At 37.8% G+C, this 26,403-nt stretch overlaps 3 protein-coding genes across 3 annotated transcripts; 1 reads left to right on the top strand and 2 right to left on the bottom strand.

The window, feature by feature from the left end:
• The first annotated feature begins 225 nt into the window (after positions 1–225).
• On the top strand, positions 226–1,952 carry LOC110939066. Its single transcript, XM_022180943.2, has 3 exons — positions 226–1,117; positions 1,266–1,346; positions 1,802–1,952. The coding sequence occupies exons 1-3, from the start codon at positions 967–969 to the stop codon at positions 1,915–1,917; spliced, it is 348 nt and encodes a 115-aa protein (XP_022036635.1). The 5' UTR covers positions 226–966; the 3' UTR covers positions 1,918–1,952.
• Positions 1,953–2,642: 690 nt separating this feature from the next.
• On the bottom strand, positions 2,643–4,426 carry LOC110941097. Its single transcript, XM_022182715.2, has 3 exons — positions 4,148–4,426; positions 3,146–3,283; positions 2,643–3,054 (listed from the first exon to the last, which is right to left on the bottom strand). The coding sequence occupies exons 1-3, from the start codon at positions 4,403–4,405 to the stop codon at positions 3,043–3,045; spliced, it is 408 nt and encodes a 135-aa protein (XP_022038407.1). The 5' UTR covers positions 4,406–4,426; the 3' UTR covers positions 2,643–3,042.
• A 4,889-nt stretch (positions 4,427–9,315) lies between these two features.
• On the bottom strand, positions 9,316–16,698 carry LOC110941096. Its single transcript, XM_022182714.2, has 7 exons — positions 15,841–16,698; positions 14,482–14,611; positions 14,348–14,401; positions 13,892–13,983; positions 11,529–11,764; positions 10,663–10,821; positions 9,316–9,610 (listed from the first exon to the last, which is right to left on the bottom strand). The coding sequence occupies exons 1-7, from the start codon at positions 16,569–16,571 to the stop codon at positions 9,528–9,530; spliced, it is 1,485 nt and encodes a 494-aa protein (XP_022038406.1). The 5' UTR covers positions 16,572–16,698; the 3' UTR covers positions 9,316–9,527.
• Between the last annotated feature and the right edge of the window lie 9,705 nt (positions 16,699–26,403).

Raw genomic sequence — 26,403 nt, 5'->3', positions numbered from 1 at the left:
TTTTTAACATTTAGTTTTGTGGTTTTGTGACAACCCGTATTCCCGAGGTAAAAACCACTTGCTTTCTTCTGTTTCGTATAGGCTTTATTTTTACAAAGTGTTACATTGTACGATTTAAACTTAGCACTCTAAAATGTGAATATGTATATATATATATATATATATATATATATATATATATATAGGCTAATTATAAGGAGAAAACCCACTCCAGTTGACTAAACCCTGAAAACTCTAACATGTGGCTAGGATTGATCCACGTTTGAATTTAGATTGAGAAGAGTAAGGGCATGATCGTCATTTTCTTTCTTACATTTTTTAGATTATGGTGATGGGCTGGTGATGTGTCTGCACACGCAGACTTGTCCATCTTTGCTTCTTCTTATCATCTTTTTAATAAATTGAATTGTACTTGTTTAGAATTTTCAACTTTGCTTTTTCTCTCACATCTTTCTCTCACAATTTTCAACCCAGATGTCAAGACTTCTCATCTCACATGTCATTTATTTCTCTTCCTCATACACATTTGAAGAATCACCCCCCATCATCCTCATACACATTTGAAGAATCATCCTCATATTTCTCTTCCTCTAATATATCTCTGATCTCTTTCTCTAATATGTCTAATTTCAAGAATCATCCTCATACACATTTGAAACTATACATATATCATTCTCTTCACAATCTTTCAGATCTCACATAAATTTTAGATGTTTCACACACATTTAAACCAAATCGGAACAAGTCTTGACATCTGGGTTTCAGATCTGAACAAAATAAAATCGGAGGTGGTTTTTGCCGGTGTGATTAGGGCTTTAAGGAGATGAAGTTGTGGGGTTTTTGCATGTGTGTTTGAACAAAAAAGATGCTTTGATCAAGATCTGAGATTTTCAAAAAATCAGACAATCGCCACACAAAAAAGACGATCGCTGCAGATCTTCAAAAAATCATCGGACAAAATCAAAGATGGCTGAGTTGAACAGCCAAAAACATGGCAGATCTTCAAAAATCATTAGACAAAATCAAACATTGCTGCAGATCCTCAAAATTCATCGGAAAAAATCAAACATAGCAAGAAACTCCATGAAGATGCATTGGGTGAGAGTAGAGTTTCCAGGTGAGTGATACTTTTTTTTCAGTTTTATTAAATGTACAGCTTTAAATACATACAAGTAGTTGTGTAAATTAAGGTTTTCTTGTTTAGATTTTGATTGGATTCTTCTTGAATTTTTTATTTTTTTAATTTGGTATTTTTTTATGTGTAGCCTCAGATCTACATCAAAATGGCACAAATGATGATGAGGATGGTGTTCAGAATTGTACTTTTACAGAGCTGCTATCCACAGGTCATTGTTTATGTGAAAGAATGAATTTTTTTTTTTGTTTTTAGGTATTTTTTTATGGTTAGTTTAGTTGAAAATGTGGTAAACTTGTATTAAAATACCATTTTTATTTTTTTATTTTTATGAAACAAGCTTTTATATTTAGTAGAAGGTAAAAACATGTGTGGTTACACTTGTATTAAGTTTTTATATTTTTTGGAAAGGAAAAACATTCGAGATTACATTTTTGGATCACATAAAAAAAATGCACCAGCATCTACACTTTTTGGTGACACCAAAAAAATGTACCACCATGTTTTGTTTGCATTGTAGCAAAACGTGTTAAACTTGTATTGACAATACAGTAAAATGCATCAGTTTGTTAGGTTTCATGTTACAAGTAAATTTTTTTAACATATACGTGTTAAAATTTATTAACAATACAACGTTTTCTAAAAGACTCGTGACCTTTTTTGTAGGTATTCATGCGGACGAGAAATTTTATGTTCACCACACACCCAATGGCACTAGAATGTGGTGTCCTAATGTTCCTATTGTTTTAAAGCCTGTTGTTGGTTGTGTATATGAAACGTAGAAGGACGTTACACATAATGAAATACTTATTGCTCATTTTTTTGTTTACTGGGTGTTTACATTTTTTGAAATTATACAGAAAATGTATGTTTACACGTGGTGTAACTTCATATATATGTATAATATATGTAACATCTTTTTTGTAGTGTACGTACCAACATGTAACATCTTTTTCTAGGAAGATGACTTTTTGTAACAATATGATGTAATATAACACTTTGTGTCGGAGGAGAAAGAAAAGAAAACGTGTTACACTCTTATGTATGTGGATATCCTTTAAATGGTAAAAAAACAAGCATTTTTTCTTGCATATTGGGTGTTTACATTTTTTGAAATTATACAGAAAATGTAATGTTATTTTTTTATACTTTTTTTTGTAAAATGTTACATATAACGTAATACCTATTGCTCATTTTATAGAACTAGTGGGAAGCCCCGCGCGTTGCCGCGGGTATTTATGATTTTTTGCCGCATGTTGCCCAATGAGTTCACATAGTTTATTTTTTAAACCGATTTTTTTGCCGCATGTTAGACGTTTTTATTTGGCCCAAAACTTGGGGATTAATTTGTGCCATTTATATGAAAAAGAAAATGATAAACCAAATAAATAAAAACAGAAAATGTGTAACATTTTGAAGCCAAACTAACCTACTAAATACTCTCATTTAAGACTTTCAAATACAAGCAAACATTACAAATTTGTAAGTGATATACACAAACTTGCGGAAAACCGAACGTATAAGTTGATTTTTTGATATTTAGATTTTTCATAATCATCAATTTCTATACAAACGATTGATTACTACAACATATAATAATTATAAAAATGACAATAACCATACACCTGTTTTTGAAACCATGAGAAACAATCACACATAAGGAGCCCAGCAACAACAACGGTAAATTAGGTACAAAAAAGAGAAGATTTCTAGCACCTTTATCCAAAATGCTAGTCATATCAAGCAATCATAACCCTTTTTATATTTACAAATAAAGTTATTATTATTTACCTATATGCCCTGTTGTCTAACTCATGATGACAACAAATACTGCAGTTTCAAGTTAGACCCCATTAATGTGAGAGATACTGCCAAGGAGCCAAGATCAACCCAGGAACAACTTCATGTCATTGTTTGTCCTAAATATTATACATACACATCAACTATTAGTCACAAATGATTATATTGTACATATATGCATATAGAAATGATGTTTAATGAGTCATGTACCCGCTGGCTCTTTTGCGGACCATACTCAGTCCAATTCTGTCTAGATTTGGTGATAGTATACGGCTTTCGAATCTTCTTACTGGTATCATCTAACGGGAAATTAACGCGGACGGATGAATTGTTAGTGCTCACCGGCGCCTGAATTAGAGAATCGAAACCCATAAGTAGCTAATAATTAGCTAAAAAGGAAACAGATCAAGCGGGTCAAACATGTAGAAAGTAAAAAAAAATATCCATGCAACCTACTAAGATCTCTTTAACAAAATTAGATTGTTGTAATAATAAATTTTTTTTGTAATCATGTTAACATGTTTTATCTATAAACAATATGGACAAAATGTTTCTGGTCAATCCGGCCCCGTTCGTCCGTTTGACTGATACCAGAAAATACCGGATCCCATATTGACCCCTCTAATCAAGCTGCCTATCTATCCACCTTTACCAATTATATAATACGAAAACTTACATTATAAACCGAGGCCAGCTAATACTTTCCCATTTCCTATAGTCAAATGGTTTCTATATCTGCGGTCATCAACAGCAGCAGGTACAGAGGCAATCCACGGACTATAAGACACTATAGTTTTGGGCTAACGGGCCTCCGTTTCCAGATACATCAACCAAACAGAATCCAACAACAACAGCATTCATAAAACTAAAAATCCACACAAATCTCCACAAGAAAAAACCCTAATTTCCTAAATGCAGTAAATGATAATGTAAATTTCCATATGTTAATGTAATTTTCCATTTCAATAGATTAGAAACTACCAATTCATACACACTCAAATTCATCAAAACAAACAATTAATAAGAAAAAAGATCTGCAAATGCATTTAAGTTGCAAAATGCAGATACAAATAATAATTTAAAAAAAATGAAGTTTTGTAACTTACACTCAAGACATTGAAGTATTTGCAACCAGATCTATGAAAAATTAAAGCAACATTCTGAATAGCTAAAACAAAGTTGATAATTTTAGTCAACAAAGAAGCGACGCACCTGAAATCCTCTCGTTTTTAGGCTGACCTTTTTTTTCCGGCGGTGACCGGTTGAAATTCTCCGGTGATTCTTGAATATCTCCGGCGATCGTTGATATTCTACGGCGATTTTGAAGATCTTTAAGCGATTTTTGGCCGGCGATTCTGGGTATAGTTGAACATCTTCACTGATATGGGTATAGATGAAGAATGTTTGATGGAAATTTTTAGAGAGAGAGAATTTGTTTTGATGTTTTGAAGTTTTGATAGGTCTGTGCATATGGAGACTTTATGATTCGTACCTAAACATGTCTTTCTCTTTCTTGAAAGAGATGAAAATATGTTTCCCATATTACCCCTTAATGTACAATCAATGTATTAAATAATACTGAAAAGTGGAACTAGAGAAAGACATGGCCCAAACTTAATCTCAGCCATTCATTTAGTTTGATCAATGGTGATTAATGGGTTTTCAGGGTTTAGTCAACTGGAGTGGGTTTTCGATTTATCATTCCCCTATATATATATATATATATATATATATATATATATATATATATATATATATATAAATTATCTAAACCCGAAACACTCTTTCGTGCCACCTACCCCACGCGAAGCCAAACCCGAAACATCTCCCACACGAAACCCACACCCCACCTGTATAAACTCAAGCCCAAACCCTGCTATTTGCAGCCCATGTGGAACAAACTATGTGCAGCCTAAGTAAACTAACCCAAACCGCCACCCATTACCCACACTCCTTTGTTTGCGGCCCAATTAAGAACTCCCAAACCGTCCCATCCACCACCCATTTTAAGGGTTGTTTGTTTACCTCTTAATGAGGCTCTTAATGGTTCAGACTTCTTACTGGTTCAGCACTTAATGGTTCAGACTGTTTGTTTCGTGAGCAGATGTCTGAATGGTTCAGACATTTGTCTCTGAATGGTTAAGTATTATACAGAGTCTGAATGGTTAAGACCTCTAATTTGAATTGGTCAGACATTTACCTCTAAAGGGTTAAGCATTATACTGGCTCTTAATGGTTGAGTCTTCTTACTGATTCAGCACTTAATGGTTTAGACCTCTTACTGGTTCAACACTTAACCATTCAAAAGTTGCCAAACAGCCCCTTAATATGTTTCGTAACGTACATGAGGGTTTTTTATAAGATTTCCCAGACCCTCAAACCCTTTAATACATGCAATCCTACTCCCTCTCTACCGTTGACGCAATCCGGAGCCCAAGGATTTTAAGTGATCTCGTTTTCAAGGCTAATCAAATCCCTTCCATTGTTGGGTATCCATATCTTGTGTTTTGTGTTAATTTTTATTGTTTATGCTTGACGATATTATGTTATTTAGGATGTGTTTTCTGTGTTGTTTGATGTTCTTGATGCATGTGATGATGTTAATGGATTAGGTTTACTAAGGATTATGTTGGTTGGGTGGTTTGATCGGTTAGATGGTTGTATGAACTAGTAGGGTTTAAATCTTGCATGAACTCGGGTTGAACCTTGTTGATTTGTGATGAAGTAGATGATGTTTAATTATAACAACCTGCTATAGATGATGTTTAGATGTCATTCTTGGTTGCTTGGTATGTAATTTAAATCATAAAAGTCGTTTTGGGGATCGGGCAATAAAAACAGATTCTGTCCAGAAAGTTACAGCCGACTTTAATTGGCTGTAACTGGGTCAAAAGTTAACAAAAGTGTTGTTTCTTGAGTCCATGATGTACTTTCAGGAAATACCTTTCAAACCCCACTAGAATCGCATTTTTTCGACATCGTTTGTATTCTAAATGATTTATTCTGTGTCAAAGGTCCATGATGCATTTTCTATCAGAATTTACAACCCATTACGAATGTCATAACTCAATGTGGGAATTGAGTTATCACCTAAAATTTTTACTATAGATAGTTCCAGGAGGTACAGAAAATTTCCCACTTGAATTTCATTAAAAGAGTTTACAAGGATTTTTAAATGATTTTTGGTGTAAACTGTCATCAGAAAGTTATAAACCAGACCTAGGCGTAAAGAATGATTTTTAGTGATTTTTCTATAAATATTCAGGTCATGTTAAAAATACATTAGTATTCGGGGACTAAATAACATGTTGTGCTAAAATATCATAATTTTCTGAATTCGTTTAATATTTTAATAAATTCCGGAAAACTGCCTAAAATTTGACATGAAAAATCGTGTTGAATATGCATACATGTTATCGAAAGGTGTTGAATGTTATTATAAACACTAGTATGTGCAATGAATATGTTTTATGGGATAATATGATCACATGCACTAACTCACCTAAACGAGTAACTGTATGACAACGTGATTCTTTGGCTATGTGTTAGACTACGTGTAGGAATTCATAAATGAAACTAACTAAAACGGTAAACGTATCAGTAAGAGATTGATCATTCCTGATTACCTTTCACCTTTACTACTGAGCAAACTAAGGTGAGTTCATAACCTTTTCCAAAAGCATGTGTTCCTAGTTTGGAAGAACACTTTTTACGGTAGCCCTGGTAGAGGCTACGCGCACGTTCCTTGTTGGAACCACTGAAACATATTATCCACTGTAGGTGGAGTAGTACACTTGGACTAAACGGAAAACTCTATCTTGAAAGTCCCTACATTTTTACCGATTAGATTGCCGGGTGGGCATACACGGGGGTATTAGTTGATAACGCTATTAGGTTTGACAAACCTCACACCGTGATGGAGGCCGGGAGTGAACTTCTAACCTTTATTTTACATTAATGAGGGCACAAACAAAACGTCAGCATTCGGTACACAATTTAGTCATGTGATGAGGGTTAGCTACCCAAGTCATACATAAACAAAAAACAATTGTGAACTTTATTATAGGGTTTAGTTTTAGCATTTAGCTTGGGTGGGGTGGGTTGGGAGTTTAGTTTTTTTAGGTTTTTTAGGGGTGGGGGTTTTCAGTTTTTTTTTTTTTTTTTTTTTTTTTTTTTTTTTTTTTTTGGGGGGGGGGGGGTTGGTGGGGTATAGTGTGTTTTTGGGTGGGGATGGTGTGTTTAGGGTTTTGTACATTATACTTTCTCTCTCTATATATATACCATTTATTATATGTAGTTTTATGATTACATATATGAAAAACCAAATTATTAATGTGTAATAAGTAATTAACATATGTGTAGAGGAACTAATTTACATACGTGTAAATGAACCAATTTACATATATGTAATTAAAAAATTACATAAGAAAAACAATGATAAACTACTCTTAACACACATGGAAATGGAATCATAATAAATGATAAAAGATACCCTTAAACAATGTTAAAGATGAAGATATATAAGTAGAATGCTTGTTTATTAGTAGTTGTAAGTTCTACAATTATTTAGAGTTCTGAAATGATTCTTACTCATATATAGGGTGAAGATCATTCAGGAACCACCATTTATGACGAGAACCACGAGAACTAGTGTAAGTGTAACAAAAACTACTTAAAAAGCTTAAAAAACACACATTTTTTTAAAGTTCCATTAAAATCGCAACTTTTTATTACTTTTTTTTGAACTTTTTAATAAAAAGTCGCGATTTAACTGTAAAAAAATTAGCATTTAGTTTTGTGGTTTAGTTTTAGTATTTAATTTTTAGCATTTAGCTTGGGTATGGTGGGTGAGAGGTTAAGTTTTTTTTTTCTTTTAGGTTTTTTAAGGTTTTTGGGAGTCGGGGTGGTGGGGTATAGTTTTTCTTTCTTTTTTTTTTTTTTTTTGAGGGGGGGGGGGGGTTAGGGTTTTTAGTGGTGGTGGGAACTGGGATGAGGGGTTCATTGTTTGTTTTTTGTTTATTTTAGTTGTGTTCATAAGTGGTTCTCACGCTTCTCACGATAAATAGTGGTTCTCGCATAAACCCTCATATTGTCCCACAATATTTATTAACTAGGACAATAAAAACCTTGTTCCGTTCATTTCCATTGGGCCACTTTGTTTAAAGTAGGCAACAAACATGTGGAATTTTTATAAACCAAATTATTGAAAAACGAAAGAAAGTAAATGTCTGGGTCATGCCCATTCTCTTTAGTCTTTTAAGATTAGTCCAGTCATGGGTGTTCATCGACGAAATAGTGCCAATTAGTTGGGTCATGGGTTGACTGATCCGATCCAAATACAAGTTTACGAAAGCCTTGCCGTTCGAAAACAAAAATGCTATTATTTTTTATTCGTGTTTAGCTAGTAGCGTCAATGACTTTTTTTAAACAAGTTGTGTCATTCGTGTGACCTGCTTATATTTAAGGAGTTAAAGTTCTCGTGAAAATAAAATAAACGTACGAATTGAAAGAAAAGTCAAAAAAGTGGCGGTGTCATTTTGGTAATTATCAGCAACTTCAAAATTACTCTAGTAGAGTAATTTTGAGCTTCTGTAGAGTAATTTTGTCATGTAGAGTAATTTTGTTCGTGTAGGGTAATTATGAAAATTGTAGGGTAATTATTAAAATTACACTAACCTTCCCACCCCCCCCCCCCAAAAAAAAAAAAACCTAAACCATTGTAAATGTTCATGTAGAGTAATTTTGGTCGTGTAGGGTAATTATCAAAATTACACTAACCCCCCCCCCCCCCCCCCCCAAACTAAAAGCTAAAAACTAAACCATAAAGCTAAACCCCATAACTAAATGCTAACAAAATTACTCTACAAGACATTTTCCAAAATTACTCTACTAGAGTAATTTTATAATTAACCTACATTTCCCAAAATTACTCTACAGATGCTCAAAATTACTCTACAAGACACTTTTTGCTTTTTCCCCAGTAATTTTAAAGTTGCTGATAATTACCAAAATGACACCGCCACTTTTTGCTTTTTCCCTCAATGCGTACGTTTCGTACGTTAATGTTATTTTTATTTGATCCTTTACCTATATTTAAGTGTGTAAATCATGTTTTATCATTCATGTTATTGAACTGGTTACGTTTAATCATGTTAAAAGTGTTGTGTAACACGCTTATTATACATGTAACTAGGTAAGTGTTGGTGTTTAGAAAGATGACACGTTAGGTTACACGCGTCATGCTCGGGTTCAATAATAACACGCGTCATGCTCGGGTTCAATAATCATGTTAACGTGTCGTGTCAGGTAGCAAAGCAATACAACCATGTAGCATACCACGGCATATTTTGCCACCTCTAAGACCACATAAAACACGACAATAATCTACACTAGCCTCAAACTATTTCCATTCAAATACTCAATCAAGTACTCCAACTACCGATTACATAATTTATTTTACTAAAACTGCAGACAATAATAATGTACAAAATAAATAAACTCCAGGAACATTAGACCTAACGGATTTACTAGAACTAGACTCGAACTAAAATGGGCAGACAGGTTCCCGGTGAGTCAAGTCGGTGAGGGGGTGTTACTGATCAATCAAGGTACCAACTTGTTTTCCAGTCAACGCTTTCGAAACATTCCCGGGTTCCAGCATGTTAAATAAGACAACTACAAATGCAAAACCATAAAACCAAATGAAAAGTAAGAAAAAGAAAAAGATGCATTTTATCTGTGTAAAAATATATTTTTATTTATTTATATAAATGATGGATTTTGTTAAGCTTACGAACGTAATCAAGCTCAATCACCGACCTTGTTTATTAAATTATCGTTATTTTAGGCTCTAGCTCGAATTCGAGATCGTTTATGCTCGGCTCAAACCAAGCTTTTAGCGAGCCGATCTTGAGTAGATCACAAGCGGCTCGGTTCGTTTACACCCTTAAGCAGCCTCACTTTTGTTTATAAAAGCTACTCATGGCCATTAAAATGGATAATCATGTTACTAATCACTAATCTGATTGAAGTTACCGAATGAGTTTAATACACTATACGCATACTGAAAGAAAAATGGACTGAAATTAGGAGTGTTCAAACAGCTCGGAGCTCGCGGCTCGGAAAAAGCTCGAAAAAAGTTCGGCTTTAGAAAAGCTCGGTTGTAAACGAGCCGGCTCGGCTCGATTTGTAAACTAGCCGAGCTCGAGCTAGGCCAAGATCGGCTCGTGAGCCGACTCGAATTATTTTATTTATATAGATTAAATTAATTTTAATTTTAGATGTGTTCAAATAAAAAAAATATGTGGGTGGGGTTGAAATGTTAACATTTTAGGTTTAATTAATAATTAACATATAAAAATATGAGAAAATAAACAAAAATTATAGATGTAATACTTTTAATATGCCTTTTGGTATTTAAAATATTAGAAAAATAAAAATAATACATATAGATATATGTGTAATTTTTGACTTCTTTTGTTTTTATCTTATCAATATTCGTAAAGAAATATAAAAAAATTAACGAGCCACCTCGAGTTGGCTTGAACATTGTACAAGCCGACCTAGAGCTCGACTTTTCAGCTCGATTAAAGAAACGAGCCGAGAGCTCGACTTTTCAGCTCGATTAAAGAAACGAGCCAAGCTGGCTCGTTTAAGTTCGAGCTCGAGCTCAACCTGGCTCTGCTCGATTACAGCCCCAACTGATATACGGAGAAGAATTAACTAACCGGGAATTGCATTGTCTTCACAAAACTGTATTGCCATTGAATCCAAGGGGGTGCCGTCTCTAAAAACAGCATCACGAAAGGAAAGTCGGTCCAGTTTGATGTTGTTCTTATCAAAGATGCCATCTACATTTGTACCTTTAACGACAGCATCTGCATTGACTGGTCAACAAAAAAAAACATGAAAGAGGTTTTCTACAAACAAAAAGTGTGGAAAACAAGATATGAGAGAGAAGATAACTGGAAATGAAAGCAACGTAGAGGCGGCAATTTGGGTTGTGTTTTAGGTCAAACGCGATTAGCCAAAAATAAGACTGGTCATAAGTGTATTTTTAAAGCATACAACCTCTGCAACAGCTTTAAAAAATTAGTTTTGCGACTCTCGTCCAAAGGTTTGTTTTCCCGCATTTGGATCCAAAAGGGTTAATATCTTGCCATTTTCATCTGGCTCGTTAACTCTATCCATTTTCCTCCGTTAAGTCAGGGGTATTTTAGTCTTTTTTGTTAACTTAAAGGGCAATTCGGTCTTTTTCAATTAAGGACTCCTGTGTACATAAAATGAAAAAGACCGAATTGTCCTTTAAGTTAATAAAAAAGACGAAAATACCACTGAGTTAACGGATAAAAATGGATGAAGTTAACGATCCGGATGAAAATGGCAAGATTTCAAACCTTTTAGATCCAGATGCCGAAAAACAAACATTTGGACGAAAGTTGCATAATTGGCCAAACCTCAAGGACCAAAATGGCATTTTACTCATTAGATTATTATTATTATAAACATATCATTTTGGTAATAATATTTCACATATTGATTATTTATATTTTTTTGAATGAACAAAAACGTGAAAAGATGGAATGGGTCATACTCTCAGTGGCTCTTAAAGCAGCAGCTGTATCGGTAGTAAAAAGTGGATTCCCGGTTCCGGCCCCGACTCCACCGAAAATAACAACTCTTCCTTTATCGAGATGACGCATGGCTCGTAGCCGGTTATACGGTTCAGCAACTTCTGGCATCACAAAAGCACTTTGAACGCGTGTTGGAATACCTAATTTCTCTAGGGCTGATTGAAGCAGTATTGAATTCATAACTGTTGCCATCATGCTACATTAACCATTACAAAAATATCAGAAGCTACCAAAAGAAATAGCAATCTTTGTTTTAAGAGTAAAATGCCATTTTTGTCCTTGACGTTTGGTCAGTTTTGCGACTTTCGTCCAAAGGTTTAGTTTTCCGCATCTGGATCCAAAAGGTTTGAAATCTTACCATTTTCACCCCGGCTCATTAGCTCCATAGTTATCGATAGCGAATAGCGACAAATAGCGATAAGGTACCTATATGCTACGTAGCAATAGTGATGAGATAGCGCCCGCTATTTCGTGTATAGTGATAAGGTAGTTGAAATTTTAAGAAATAAAAAATAGCTATCTATAATCTATACTATATAATAAAAGAAACCAATATAAGGACACATGTCATTCATTGAAGCCATCTTTTTTTTATAGATAATTAATATCAATTATAGTATATATTATAAAATTAAAATTATAGATAATGACGACGAAGTTGAAGGAATAAGGAATTTACAAAATACATTTTTTAATATATAAATATAATTGCTATGGTTATGGATCGAACTTATAGATAAGACGACGAAGTTGATTTTAATATATAATTAATAATTTCTATGGTTATGGTTACAAAATTATTCCTAAAATCAAATGTTATTGCAGGGCATTTTGGTAATTTAAGCAAAACTTAACAGAAAATTTAACGGAAGTTGACAGTAAATATAATTTTAAAATTAAATAATAAAAAATTATATATTTAAAAGCCTCGTGTATTGTACGGGTTGAATAAAAGTAATTTTATATAACAAACAATAAAAAAAGTTATATTTAAAAAAAAAGCCTGTGTATTCACGGGTGGAAGAAATGTAGATTTATATACTAAATAATAAAAAAATTATATTTAAAAAAAAATCAGTGTATTGTACGGGTTGAATAAATTTAATTTTATATAGTATAGATAATAAAAAATCTTATATGTTTAAAAATCTTGTGTATTACACGAGTTTATCTATTGTTAAATAAATCTTTCTAACCATAAGCCCCGAACATGTTACAAAAAAAGTTAGTACCCAAAGGTGTTACTTTTGGTAAACCACAAGGACTATCTTTGTAATTAACTCTTGCATTTATTCAACCCGTGTAATAAACGATATTTTAAAGATATATTTTTTATTATTTAATATATAAAATAACATTTATTTAACCCGTGTAATACACGGGGTTCTAACCTAGTTTTTTTATATATATAATGTTAATTTTATACCTTTTTATGTATAAATTTATAAACTTAAGGACCAAATATAAAGTAGTGAAAATAAAGGGGGTTAAATGTATAAATATTACTAATTTTACACTTTTTCAGTAATTTTTACAAGTTTTAGGGACTAAATGAAAACTTATGAAAGATAGAGGGGTTAAATGTTAAAAGATATAAAGTTATTTAAAACCCTAAATCCTAAACACGCTGAATAACTTCAGCCGCTATCTTCTTCTTCATCTTCTTCCTGGTTTCCGGCAACCCTAAAGCCTAAACACGCTGAATAACTTCAGCCGCTATCTTCTTCTTCATCTTCTTCCTGGTTTCCGGCAACCCTAAAGCCTAAACACGCTGAATAACTTCAGCCGCTATCTTCTTCTTCATCTTCTTCCTCGTTTCCGGCAGAAAGCATCACCGGAGTGGTATTTTTTTCGCCGGAATTCGCCGTCGGAGTCGCTATATGCTCGATATGTGATCGCTATGCACCTCGTAGCGGTGATTAACCGCCACGCCACGCTATTCGCAATAGTGTCCGCTATGGACGCTATCGATAACTATGGTTAAGTCAGTGGTATTTTCGTCTTTTCTGTTAACTTAAAGTTAGGGGATTTGACTTTTATTTAGTAAGGGTACTTTGAATGCTTGTACATAAAGTGAAAAAAACCAAATTGCTCTTTAAGTTATCAAAAAATTACGGAAATACCGCTGACTTAACGGAAAAAATGGATGGAGTTAATGAGCTGGATGAAAATGACAAGATTTCAAACCTTTAGGATCCGGACGTGGTAAAACAAACCTTCGGAGGAAAGTCGCAAAACTGACCAAACCTCAGGGACGAAAATGGCATTTTACTCTTGTTTTAAAGATATAACATTCTAAGGTAAAAATGACAACTAGAAATACCCGATTTGGTAAGCTGTAGGCCTGTCTAAATCAGTTGCCGACACCCATGAATCTCCGCAAAAGAAGTTACGACCTCCAATAATTATAGCCACCTACAATCACAAGTTTTACAACCAACAGTTAAGATTCTACATTAAGAATTTATAATCAAATACGAGATCTGGTTACCATTTACCAAAAACTAAATTTCCTATATAAAACGTTAAGCTTGTAAATGAACTGTACGTTAACTGAACAGTTCATTGAGAAATTCGTTTTATGTTCACTTAACTAAACAAACCAACATTAACAAATGTCCCATTTATTCATTCAAGTTCGTGAACATTCGATTATGTTCGTTAACGTTTGTCTATGTTCGTTCATAAGGTTCGTTTGCATCCATTTACAAGCCTATAAATTATTTGCTTTTACATGCAGTTTGCCCTTCAAAGATACAGATAAAAGAGAGGTAAGTACCTCTACACCGCATCGGGAAGCAGTAGCTACTTCATCGGCTATTCGCAAAGCCACCTAAAATAGAACAATCAAGTTTAATATACAATCACAATAAATTCACGAAATCAACTCAAATGGCAAGAAAAAAATTGAACCTTCGGGTCAATTGTTTGACCATTTCCGGCTAATGCAGTGCCGCTAACTTTAAAGACTACCCTTTTCCATTTCACGTTTGGAAGTGATTTTTTGTTGTTCATAACAACAAGGCCATTTTGAGGAGCAAGCCTTTGAACATAAACAACATGTATATAAATGTTAGTATTATGCACAGAGCAAATAAGCCTTTCAGTAAAGTAATGGCTATAATCGTGCAATACTAAAATCTGATACTGATCACAAAATGCTAAACTCTGATACGAAGCTGATCACAAAATGCTGCAATCTAGTACTAAACAGATCACAAAATACTGAAATCTGATACTGAACCCATCACAAAGTACTGAAATATGATACGGAACCGACCACAAAACACTGAAATCTGATACTGAAGTACTGGACCAATCATAAAACGCTGAAATATGATACCAAACAATCACAAAACGATGAAATATGATACTGAACCAATCACAAAACACTGAAATCTGCTACTGAAGTACTGAACTGATCACAAAGTACTGAAATCTGATAATGAACGATCACAAAGTACTTAAATATGATACGGGACCGATCACAAAACGCTGTAATATGATACTGAACTGATCACAAAACTTACTGATATATGATACCTAACTGATACAGACTTACTGAAATATGAAACAGAACTGATCACAAATTGCTGAAAATATGATACCGAACCAATCACAAAGCTCTGAAAACATATAACAAACCGATCACAAACTACTGAAATACGATACTAAACCAATCACAAAACACTGAGCATATAACAAACCCCGATCACACGACATATAACTATAGCTCATTAGTCATTATTCAAGTAAATATGCATCATCTACTTACACCTGCAAATGTGATCATTCAAAAAGGTACTATTATATGCATGGCTTTAAAAAACGCTTGAGGCGTGCGCCTCAAGGCGCGCCTCGAGGCGAAACGGCCAAAAAACGAGTCTGAGGCGCGCCTCATGGGGTTTTTACTGCATATGCGCCTCAGAGGGGTTGAGGCGCTAAGAAAGGTTGCGCCTCAGGTGCGCCTCATGGGATTTTCATAGTTGTTTTTGACTTTTTGTGTCAATTTCAAGCATTTCATGTCTTTTTTATATATGTTTTTGATGATTTTGATAAATCTGATGATGAAATTAGTTAGTATTATTATTTATATAATATATATAATTTTTATATTTATTTATTAATACCGCCTCGGCCTTACGCCTCGTTTCGCCTCGAGGCTTACGCCTCGTGAGGCAAAGGGAAAACGCCTCGAAACTCGTTTCCGTTCTTTTAAACCTTGATTATATGTTAAAATTGTATACTAATAACTGAATTATCAAAAACAACCTTGTAGACCGCCTTAATTTGTTCGCAGACGACAATCCAGCCGACTTATCATCATCCGAAGCCGCTTCACTCACCGTAGCCACAGCCGCTTCACTCACAGCAGCTTCACTCACCGTAGCCGCTCCAAACAGATAATCCATTTTCTTAAACCAAATCCAGCTACTAACACTCCCTACATCACTCTCCATCCTCTGAGTCTCTAACTTATACCTCTTCTTCAGATTATCAACTTTATTCTTACATTGTTCAATACTTTTCCGATTCTGTTTATCGCAACCCTCAGCAACCAAATTCGCCACCACTGCCCAATCCTTCCGTCGCAAATTGGTCCGATTCAACGCAATATACTTCTCCGTGAACGAATCAAGAAGGATCGTCACTTCGGAACCGCTCCATTCCTCTCGCTCTCTCCGGTGATCGTCGCCGGTGCCGGCGCCGGAATCAAGTTTCTGCTTCTTCTCCGGCCGGTTATTTGGATCGAATTTGGCTAGGTCTTCAGCGGTTGTGGCGGGAGAAGTTACGACGGCGGGAGTGGCGGGAGAAGTTACGACGGCGGTAGTGGCCGTAGAAGTTACGACGGCGGGAGTAGCCGGAGAAGTTACGACGGCGGGAGTAGCCGGAGAAGTTACGGCGGCAGTAGTGGCGGGAGAAGTTACGGCGGCGGAAGTGATCAGAGTGTCGCCGTTGGCGATAGCGGTGATTGGTTCGATGAGTGGTGGTGATGAAGCCATTGGAGGTCGTTGGGGTTAGGGTTTGTGGTTTCTCCGAAGAGGGAGAAGAGGGGTGAAATAGACGGACGACGTTAATAGATCGTTAAGGTGTTAAGAGGTTGTTGGTCTGGGTGTTTCGACCCGTTGGAAATTTCCGTCACGTCTTTGTAACGCTTCCGTTAAAGTTAAATGGTTAAAGAGTGTAGAAAAGAATAGGATTAGGTACCCAAGGTTCATTACTCAGACGTTGTTTGGTAGCCTCTGAATGGTTATTAAGAGGTCACCTCTTAATGGAACCATTAAGAATTATACCAATGAGAAGGTAGAAGAATATGACATGTGATGATTTACCATTCAGAGGTTACTCTTAACCATTCAGACTGGAGGTTACCTCTTATTCATTCAGATGTTTTAAACCATTAAGAGGTAGCATCTGAATGGTCATTAAGAGGCTACCAAATAGCCCCTCACTTTTTGTGTTTTCGGGATCGGTATTTTCAAATTTGAAACCATACTAATATTTTACCGATTTTTAGCTTCAAATATCGTATTATACTGTACCGAATTTTTTCGGTATCGATACCCAATTTTGGCAATTTTTGGGATCAGTATTTTCGGTACTGGTACGAAGTTCATCCCTAGGTAAGAGATTATGTTACAATTAGTGGGTTACCACCTGCGCTCCATGGTGTGTTTGAACTTAGGGCCGGCCCGAAGGGTGTGCGGGATGGGCGACGGCTCAGGGCCCAAACCCATCAGGGGCCCAATTTTTTTTTTGTATTAGTTTTACACTGTAAAGTTAGAATGTATACATAATGAACCGTAAAAATATTATCTTGAAGCACTTGGTTTGGTGGTTTGAAAGTCACTTTAATAATAAGAAGAGAGGGGTTCTAGTCCCGACATCCTTAGTTTTGTTCTTCTTTTTGTTTCTTATCTATTTATTAAATGCAAATGACATTAATTTGCCTAATTTTGTAAGCTGCATTTATTTTGTTTCTTATCTATTTATTAATTGCAAATGATATTAATTGCCTAATTTTGTCAAGTTGCATTAAATGATTGGTGTTGATTCAAATAACATTAATTAATTTTCATATATTTAAATTTTTTATATTTTTATATATATTTTTTCTTTTTAAAAATTTATATTTAAGGGGCCCATATTTTCTGTTCGTATAGGGCCTAAAGATTATAGAACATTTTTCGAAGACGGCTCTGTTTGAACTGTAGATAAAATAGACAAATCATACCAATGGGTTGTGGTCCATTGGCAAAGCAAAACTTTTAAACATTTGAGTTTGGGAATGATAGGTCTTAAGTTCCACACACAACTTAAAAGAAATTCTTCATTCAGAATAAAATAGACAAATCGTGAACGTGACGCTAAAGAAACCAGGTTGCGACTGTGTGTTTCAAAGTCACGGAAAAGTTATGTCGTTGTATACGAAAGCCAAGTTATTCAAATAAAATTACACCAAAACATATATAAAGATAAACACGACGGTAGCACATTCTAGCTGGTGGCTTAAATGTAGATAAAAAAACACGTTGTAATGGGGTATTTAGAGATGAGTGACGTACAGTTTAAAAAGCTGAACGGTTTAAAAAAAATGTTTAAAACAACTGGTCAATTTAAAAAGGGGAATTGGCCTGTAATAATCCAAACTAGAGGTCATTGGCCATTGACAGTCCCGCCTTTGAATATTCCCCTACCAGTCCCACCTTTCACCTATTTTTCCTACACCAGTCCCCAGTTAAAAAACACTTAACAGAGTTAAGCTTTTTCCAAATTACAAACAGATTTTTAAGGCATTTGATCAGAATGACGATACAAGTCCATTGATGTAAAACATACCTCGAAATGGTGTTTCAAATGACTTGATTTTAGTTAATTGGAAATTTAAACACCCGAATTGAAGCGTCGTTTTCATCGTTTGGAGCGAGTTTTAACACCCAAATTGAAGCGTCGTTTTCATCGTTTGTACTTCATTAACAAATCGAACTACACCCTTCCAAGGGGATACCTTGAGAAGTACAAAGTCACCAACGTTGAATTCCAAAGGTTTGCGATGCTTGTCAGCGTAACTCTTTTGTCCGCTTCTGGCTTTTAGCAGGTTGGCTCGAATCTGTAAAATCTTGTTCGTTGTCTCTTGTATAAGCTCGGGACCGGTGAACGACACTTACAACCATATAATGCCTCGAACGGTGCCATTTGAATACTTGTGTGGTAACTGTTATTATACGAGAATTTGATCAAAGGCAAGTGCATATCCCAGTTACCACCAAAATCAATTACGCAAGAACGAAGCATATCCTCTAGAGTTTGGATAGTACGCTCGGTTTGACCGTCGGATTGAGGATGAATAGTGGTGCTAAGGTTGAGGTGTCACACCCCAACCGATGGCGGAATCATCGGGGCATGGCACTGAGCGAAACAGATTGTCCAGAAGTTTCCATAACAACTATTTATATAATCCAATTAAAGATACATCCCATACCGTATCCCGAATAAACAAATACATTATTATAGATAATCATCCAAACAAATAATTCTGCTCCGACAACTCAAATTTAACATAATAAACTAAATATTGTTCAATGCTCCTAAAGACCCAGCCTGACAAGATCTACAGACAACTATGCACTAGAAGCTTGTTCTTGACAGACAACTATTTGTTGGGGGCCTCTAGAATCTTATTCTAGCCTCGCTTTCCTAGCAAGCATACACCTTAAACACTTGTCACATACGTTAAAATAAATTCAATACATATAATGTAAATGTGAGCATACAAGTTTGATAATAGCATATAGAGTTCGAATAGTTTACGCATAACCAGCACGTACACAGAGGAAAACGAAGCATGTTAATTATCGACATGGATCCATCGATACCAATGACTGCGGGTTGACTGTCCGAGACAGTTCGCAATGCACGATTACCACCGTAATCCATGCAAGTAATTGTCCTTAACAACCCCCGTGTGAACGGGTGCTGAGTCCAAACTATAGTACTATGTCGTTAAGGCAGGTAGACAGCATTCCACGCGTAAACATAATAAACAAGCATTCATTTAGTCACGTAATACATGCAATCAGTTAGCGTTCAAATAGTTTGTGTTCGATTGTGATTTTGATAAGTAACGTATGTAACATCCAAAAGTGCTAAAAGCAAAAAGGGATCGAGTATACTCACAGTGACTGATTAATGGATTGAAGGGAGCGTTGGGGAGTAGGGTTAGCCTGAATAGTTCGACGATATAACGATGAGTAACGCGGAAATGCGAACAAGTGTAAATGGGTCGAACAGTCTGGTCGATCGAACAGCATGTTCGATCGAACAGCCTAACCGTTCGGTTGGTCTAACCGTTCGGATAGTCTGCTCGATCGGCCGAAAGGCTCGATCGGCTGAAGAGTTCAAGTGGATTGTTTCTTCCTTTGAGAAGGATGTGTTTGTGTATGATGGTTTGAACTTTTGAAGTTTTTGCAGCATTATCTAAAAACATCGAAGTATTCTTACCTTTCAGGTCGGTCGATCGAACGGGCCGTTCAATCGGTTAGTCCAACCGATCGGTTAGATACTTCAACATAAGGTTCTTAGCAGGGTGTCACCTGATCGATTGGTATGTTCGATCGGGTGGCATTCCAAATGCGTCGGACGAGTTAAAAATCGATTAAGTGTTGAAGCATAGTATCTCATGATCCGAAGAGTAATGCTCACCAATCGAGTAGCATATTCGATGGAACATCACTTCGTCAATACCATACTTCATGAAATTGTGAAAAGTGTGGGGCCATGTGCTAGCCGATCGGCTGGCCCGGTCGATCGGCTGGCATGTCCGATCGGCTGGACTGTTCGTTCGAACAGCCTAGCCGTTCGGCCAGCATTCTGACCTGGTCAGCCTTTCGTTTAACACTTGGCTGTTTTGTTTACTTTGACATGATTTCGAAGCATTTTGACAACGAGTTGAACCATAGAGCAAGGGTTCTTACTGGCTTCACTGGTTCGGACATGAATCACCCAAGTCCGGCCGGTGAGCTGTTCAGAACGGTAGTTTAACGTTTAACCAGGAGTTGGTGAACCTCGTAGATAGAATCCGAATCTGGAACCACGTGATTGGCAGAATGGTTAGTGAGTTAGTTCAAGCTCCGTTTCTATCGGTTTTAAGGCATTGAGTGTAAAAGAGTTGAAAGAAAGTTGAAAATCCTTCTTCCAAACCTTTACACCATGAAAATGTTAAGATCCATAACAGATCTTAGTTTATTTATGTGGAATTCGGTTAGATCCAAGCTATTCATGGTGGAATGAGGCCAAAGCATGATGTTCTTCAAGAACACCATGATGACATCACCCAAGACCACTTAGATCTTGGTGATTTCACGGTTAGAAATCGAGTTTTGAAAGATAGAAATGTGTAGAAGTGTGTATTGATCAGGAAAGTACAAGATTTAGAGTGAAAACTTACCGGAATTGAGAGAAATCTGAGAAAAGGTGAAGAACACGAGCTGGTCGGTCAGAGCTTTCCAAAAGTGGTAAAGATGACAATGACAGCCCTATTTATAGGCTCCAACAGAGGAAAGTGTTAACCGATCGGCCAGGATCTCTGATCGACTGGCCTGCTCGATCGAACGACATGTTCGATCGGTTGGCCTGTTCGATCAGTGCTTCCTGTTCGATCAGTAACCCTTTTTGAGTGTTTTATGACGATTTTTGATATTTCGATTTCGATGGAGAATGATACGAATACGATAGAGTTTCCTAATCAAATTACTTTCAGTCCCAACTACTATATCAACATATAAGCATTTATAATTCACATCTCGGTTTCGGTTTCGATTGAGTTCGATTGCTTTTCGAGTTTCGATTCGATTTGATTGATTACACATAACAACATAAAGTAACACGCACAAGTAACACATAAGGCACACACACACGTATAACAACACCAAAGTTCGCATAATTCGAGATTCGAGTTCGATGATTGATTTGATTAGCTTGATTATCGATTAATTAACTTTATCGCATTGTTACTTCCTGCTATTCAAGGTCGATTATCGATTCACATTCGATAAATATTCGATTCATTTAATTAAACAACACTTACTCCACATAATACAAAATACAAAAATAGACTAATTACAGTCAAAGGTCAAACTTTGACTTTAACATTCGAAAACACGGGGTGTTACAGCCTCCCCTTGTTTAGGGAATTTCGTCCCGAAATTAGGCTGAAAGCTGCACATCACCGTGATTTACCAATTTGACGCTTCAGATCTATTTAAACAACTGCGGGTACTTGGCCTTCATGTCGCTCTCGAGTTCCCAAGTGAACTCCGCGCCTCGTTTGCTTTCCCATCGAACTTTCACGATAGGGATGCGTGAGCGCCTGAGTTGCTTGGTTTGGCGATCCATGATTTCGACAGGCTTTTCCACGAAGTGTAACATTTCGTTTACCTGAAGGTCGTCGAGCGGTACGATTAGATCATGATCAGCTAGGCACTTTCGGAGGTTTGACACATGGAATTTCGGGTGGACGTTACTAAGTTCCTCTGGTAGTTCGAGTTTGTAGGCGACTTTTTCGATCCTTTCCAGAATCTTAAAAGGTCCAACATATCGAGGCGCTAGTTTCCCTTTCTTGCCGAATCTGACTACACCCTTCCAAGGGGATACCTTTAGGAGTACGTAGTCGCCAATGTTGAATTCAAGGGGCTTGCGTCTTCTATCGGCATAACTTTTCTGTCTACTTCGAGCTTTCACCAAGTTGTCTCGAATCTGGAGAATTTTGTCAGTCGTCTCTTGTAGAATCTCGGGACCGGTTAACTGCGAGTGACCGATCTCGTGCCACACAATAGGCGAACGACATCTTCTTCCATATAAGGCCTCGAATGGTGCCATTTGGATGCTTGCATGATAACTATTGTTGTACGAGAACTCGACTAATGACAGGTGTTTGTTCCAACTACCACCAAAATCTATGACACACGCACGGAGCATGTCTTCAAGAGTACGGATAGTTCTTTCAGTCTGTCCGTCGGTTTGAGGATGGAATGCAGTACTTAGGTTAAGCGACGTTCCAAGAGCCGCTTGAAATGTTTCCCACAATCGAGAAGTAAACCGAGTATCACGGTCAGAGATGATGTCGAGAGGCGTACCATGATTACAAATGATCTCGTCGGTGCAGATCTGGGCTAGTCGTTCCACCTTGTAGTCCTCTCGTATTGGCAAGAAGTGGGCTGATTCTGTTAGACGATCAACTATAACCCAAATACTGTCGTGACCTGATGGCGGGGGCGGGAGTTTGGTTATGAAATCCATAGCTATACTCTCCCACTTCCATATAGGTATCGCCGGTTGTTCGAGTAAGTCGGAAGGTCTTTGATGTTCAGCCTTGACTCTTGCACAAGTTAAACAACTTCCAACATAGAGAGCGATATCGCGTTTCATGCCCGGCCACCAATACTTATAGCGAAGATCCTGGTACATCTTGTTAGCACCGGGATAAATAGAATATCGGGATTTGTGGGCTTCATTCATGATAATCTTTCGCAAATCGGTCCGCTTAGGGATCCAAATTCGGTCCAGATAAATGAAAATCCCATCGGCTTTACTTACAAGCTGAGTTCCATCATGATAAATCCTCTCCTTCTTCAAAGTACGCTAGTTAAAACAAGCATGCTGAGCTTCGCAGATGAGGGTTTCGAGGTTATGCTGAGCTTGAGTATTACGAATACTCAGCTTATAACTCCGTCTACTGAGTGCGTCGGCTACAACATTTGCTTTGCCTGGGTGATAGCGAATCTCACAGTCGTAATCGTTAAGGAGTTCTACCCATCGGCATTGACGCATATTAAGTTCCCTTTGATTGAAGATGTGTTGTAAACTCCTGTGATCGGTGAAGATCGTACACTTGGTACCATACAAGTAGTCCCGACAAATCTTTAATGCAAAGACAGCTGCGCCTATTCGAGATCAGGGGTTGTGTAGTTCTTCTCGTGGATTTTGAGTTGTCGAGATGTGTACGCTATAACCTTGTCCCGTTGCATAAAAACACAACCAAGACCAAGGTTAGAAGCATCACAATAGACAATGAAGTCGTCGCTTCCGTCGGGCAGCATAAGAATTGGGGCATTGCACATCATATGCTTGGGGGTTTGAAAGGCAGACTTTGTGCAGTTCCCAACACAAAAGGCTTATCTTTATGGGTAAGAGCGGTAAGCGGCACAACGATTTTGGAGAATCCTTCGATAAATCGTCGATAATAGCCCGCTAGTCCGAGAAAAGAACGAACTTCAGACGGGTTCTTAGGCGTAATCCAACTTTTAACTGCTTCAATCTTCGCGGGATCGACGTGTATACCCTGACTATTCACGATGTGACCTAGAAACTGAACCTCCTCTAACCAGAATTTGCACTTGGAGAATTTGGCATAGAGTTGGTTCCCCTGAAGTAACTCGAGAACCAAACGTAGATGTTGCGCGTGTTCGGCTTTTGATTTGGAATAAATCAAGACATCGTCGATGAACACGATGACGAACCGGTCTAAGAATGGTTTACACACGCGATTCATTAGATCCTTGAAAACTACGGGTGCGTTAGTTAAACCAAAAGGCATAACAACGAACTCATAGTGGCTGTATCGGGTTCGAAAAGCGGTTTTGGGGATGTCTTCCTCTTGAATCCACAATTGATGATAACCAGAACGCAGATCGATCTTCGAGAAACACTTGGCACCTTGTAGCTGATCAAATAAGTTGTCGATTCGGGGCAGAGGGTATCGGTTCTTGATGGTTAGCTTATTCAACTCCCGGTAGTCGATGCACATCCGGAACGACCCATCCTTCTTTTTTACGAAAAGGACTGGCGTGCCCCAAGAAGAAGTGCTCGGGCGAATAAAGCCTTTTTCAAGCAATTCCTTGAGTTGGTTTGAGAGTTCCCGCATTTCGGATGGAGCGAGTCGATAAGGAGCTTTGGAAACAGGGTTAGCTCCAGGAATGAGGTCAATACGAAAGTCGATATCACGACTTGGCGGTAGTCCAGGGAGATCATCAGGGAACACCTGAGGAAACTCACGGACCACTGGGACGTCTTTGACTTCAACTTTCTTTTTCTTTTCCTTCTCCGCTACTACAATGTTGGCCAAGAAGGCTCGGTATTCCTTGCGGAGATACTTGCTGGCTTGAACATAGGACATAAGCTTGAGACCTTTCGAGGCTGTTTCACCGTACACACATAGCTGATCTCCATTTGCGAGCGAGAATCGAATCATCTTATCAAAGCACACAACTTCGGCATGGTTTTCACGAAGAAAGTCCATGCCTACTATGACGTCGAAACTTCCGAGTTGCATCGGAATGAGATCGATTGGGAAGATGTGATTGTTGAGCTTGAGAGTACAATCACGGAGAACAGAATTTACGGCGACAGTTCTTCCAGTAGCGACTTCGACTTCGAATGACGAGGAAAGATAAGAGCGCATACGACTAAGGAGCTTCTCGAATTCAAACGACAGAAAGCAGTTATCGGCTCCAGTATCAAACAAACATGATGCATAAATACCATTCACAAGGAACGTACCATTAACCATGTTGTTGTCAGCCTGGGCCTGACGGGCATTAATGTTGAAGGTTCGGGCTCAGGCTGCTTGCTGCTGCTGCTGAGGCTGCTGTTGCTGCTGGGGCTCTTGCTTAACCACCCTGTTCGGGCACATGTTTGCAAAGTGGTTAGGATCACCACATGCACAGCAGACTCAAGCATTGACCGCGGGTGCTTGAGCTGCTGGTTGGTCTTGAGGGGCTGGAAGTAGAGCTTAGTGAGCAGTGGCTTGAACTGGGGCTTGACGGGGACCATAGCGACAGTTCGTAGTGAAATGACCGTATAGGTTGCAGTGAGCGCAAAAAAGACAGGCTAGTCCCACCGGATGATGATATGAGCATGTCGGGCAGAGCGGGTGGGGACCTGTGTATGCACGCTTCGCTGGCGGTGCATTGATCACTGGAGCTGAGCGATGGTGCGGTTGCTGCTGAGCTGGTACAGCTTGTAGAGGAGCAGCAGTTGTTGCAACGGCACAGCTCTTGTTGCTGGAGCTGTTGTTGTTGTGCTTCTTCTTTCTTCTCGATGACTTGGAGGGCTGAGCAGTGGCGGTGTCGGTGGATGCTGCTGTGGTGACTTGATGTAGAGACTTTGATGGCTTATCCCAAAAACCAGACTTCACCCGCTTGTCATTGATCTCAGCGGCAAGTGGGTAAGTCTCTTCAATCGTTGCTGGCTTGGAAGCGTGAACAAAATCGGCTACACAATCTGGCAGAGCTCGTATATACTTCTTGATGGTCATGTCTGGGGTCTTGACCTGATCGGGACATATGATGCTAAGCTGCTTGAAGCGAGCAGTGAGAGCAGCGTTGTCTCCATTCTTTTGCTTGATGGTACAAAACTCGTCCTCCAGCTTTTGACGTTCATGAGGAGGGCATAATTCGTCGATCATAATTGCCTTCAACTCCTCCCATGTTAGCTCGTAAGCTGCATCATTTCCGCGCTTGTTTCGCTCGGCCGTCCACCAGTCTAGAGCACGGGACTGGAAGACGCCTGTAGCGTTGAGAGTGCGGAGATTTTTAGGACATCCGCTTTGGCGCAGAGTGACTTCAACGGAGTCGAACCAACGAAACATGGCAGTAGGGCCATCTTCTCCGGTAAACTCTTTGGGAGCGTCTGTTCGCGATTCTCCAGACGACTTGCTAACGTTTTCATAAACATCGCTCACAGCTTTTGCCACGCTTTTGGCGATGATAGCGGCGAGACGCTTGTCTCTCTTCTCTTGGCGGTTTAGATGATGTCGGGATCCAGACGACGACATGG

The sequence above is a fragment of the Helianthus annuus genome, chromosome 5 (assembly GCF_002127325.2).
Source record: "Helianthus annuus cultivar XRQ/B chromosome 5, HanXRQr2.0-SUNRISE, whole genome shotgun sequence".
Taxonomy (NCBI): Eukaryota; Viridiplantae; Streptophyta; class Magnoliopsida; order Asterales; family Asteraceae; genus Helianthus; species Helianthus annuus.
The sequence above is the reverse complement of the archived record's forward strand: the minus strand, read 5'-3'. Positions and strand labels throughout refer to the sequence as shown.

Bases quoted from the DNA above. Each gene is read 5' to 3' on its own strand.
- LOC110941096 (XM_022182714.2), bottom strand. From the start codon at position 16,571: ATGGCTTCATCACCACCACTCATCGAACCAATCACCGCTATCGCCAAC. The intron at 14,402-14,481 runs GTTCAATTTTTT...GTTCTATTTTAG, and splicing joins GTCAAACAATTGACCCGAAG to GTGGCTTTGCGAATAGCCGA. The intron at 9,611-10,662 runs GTTAGTTAATTC...TTGCATTTGTAG, and splicing joins TGAAGACAATGCAATTCCCG to TTGTCTTATTTAACATGCTG.
- LOC110941097 (XM_022182715.2), bottom strand. From the start codon at position 4,405: ATGCACAGACCTATCAAAACTTCAAAACATCAAAACAAATTCTCTCTC. The intron at 3,284-4,147 runs GTGCGTCGCTTC...TCTCTAATTCAG, and splicing joins TAAAAACGAGAGGATTTCAG to GCGCCGGTGAGCACTAACAA.
- LOC110939066 (XM_022180943.2), top strand. From the start codon at position 967: ATGGCTGAGTTGAACAGCCAAAAACATGGCAGATCTTCAAAAATCATT. The intron at 1,118-1,265 runs GTGAGTGATACT...TTTTATGTGTAG, and splicing joins GGTGAGAGTAGAGTTTCCAG to CCTCAGATCTACATCAAAAT. The intron at 1,347-1,801 runs GTCATTGTTTAT...CCTTTTTTGTAG, and splicing joins TACAGAGCTGCTATCCACAG to GTATTCATGCGGACGAGAAA.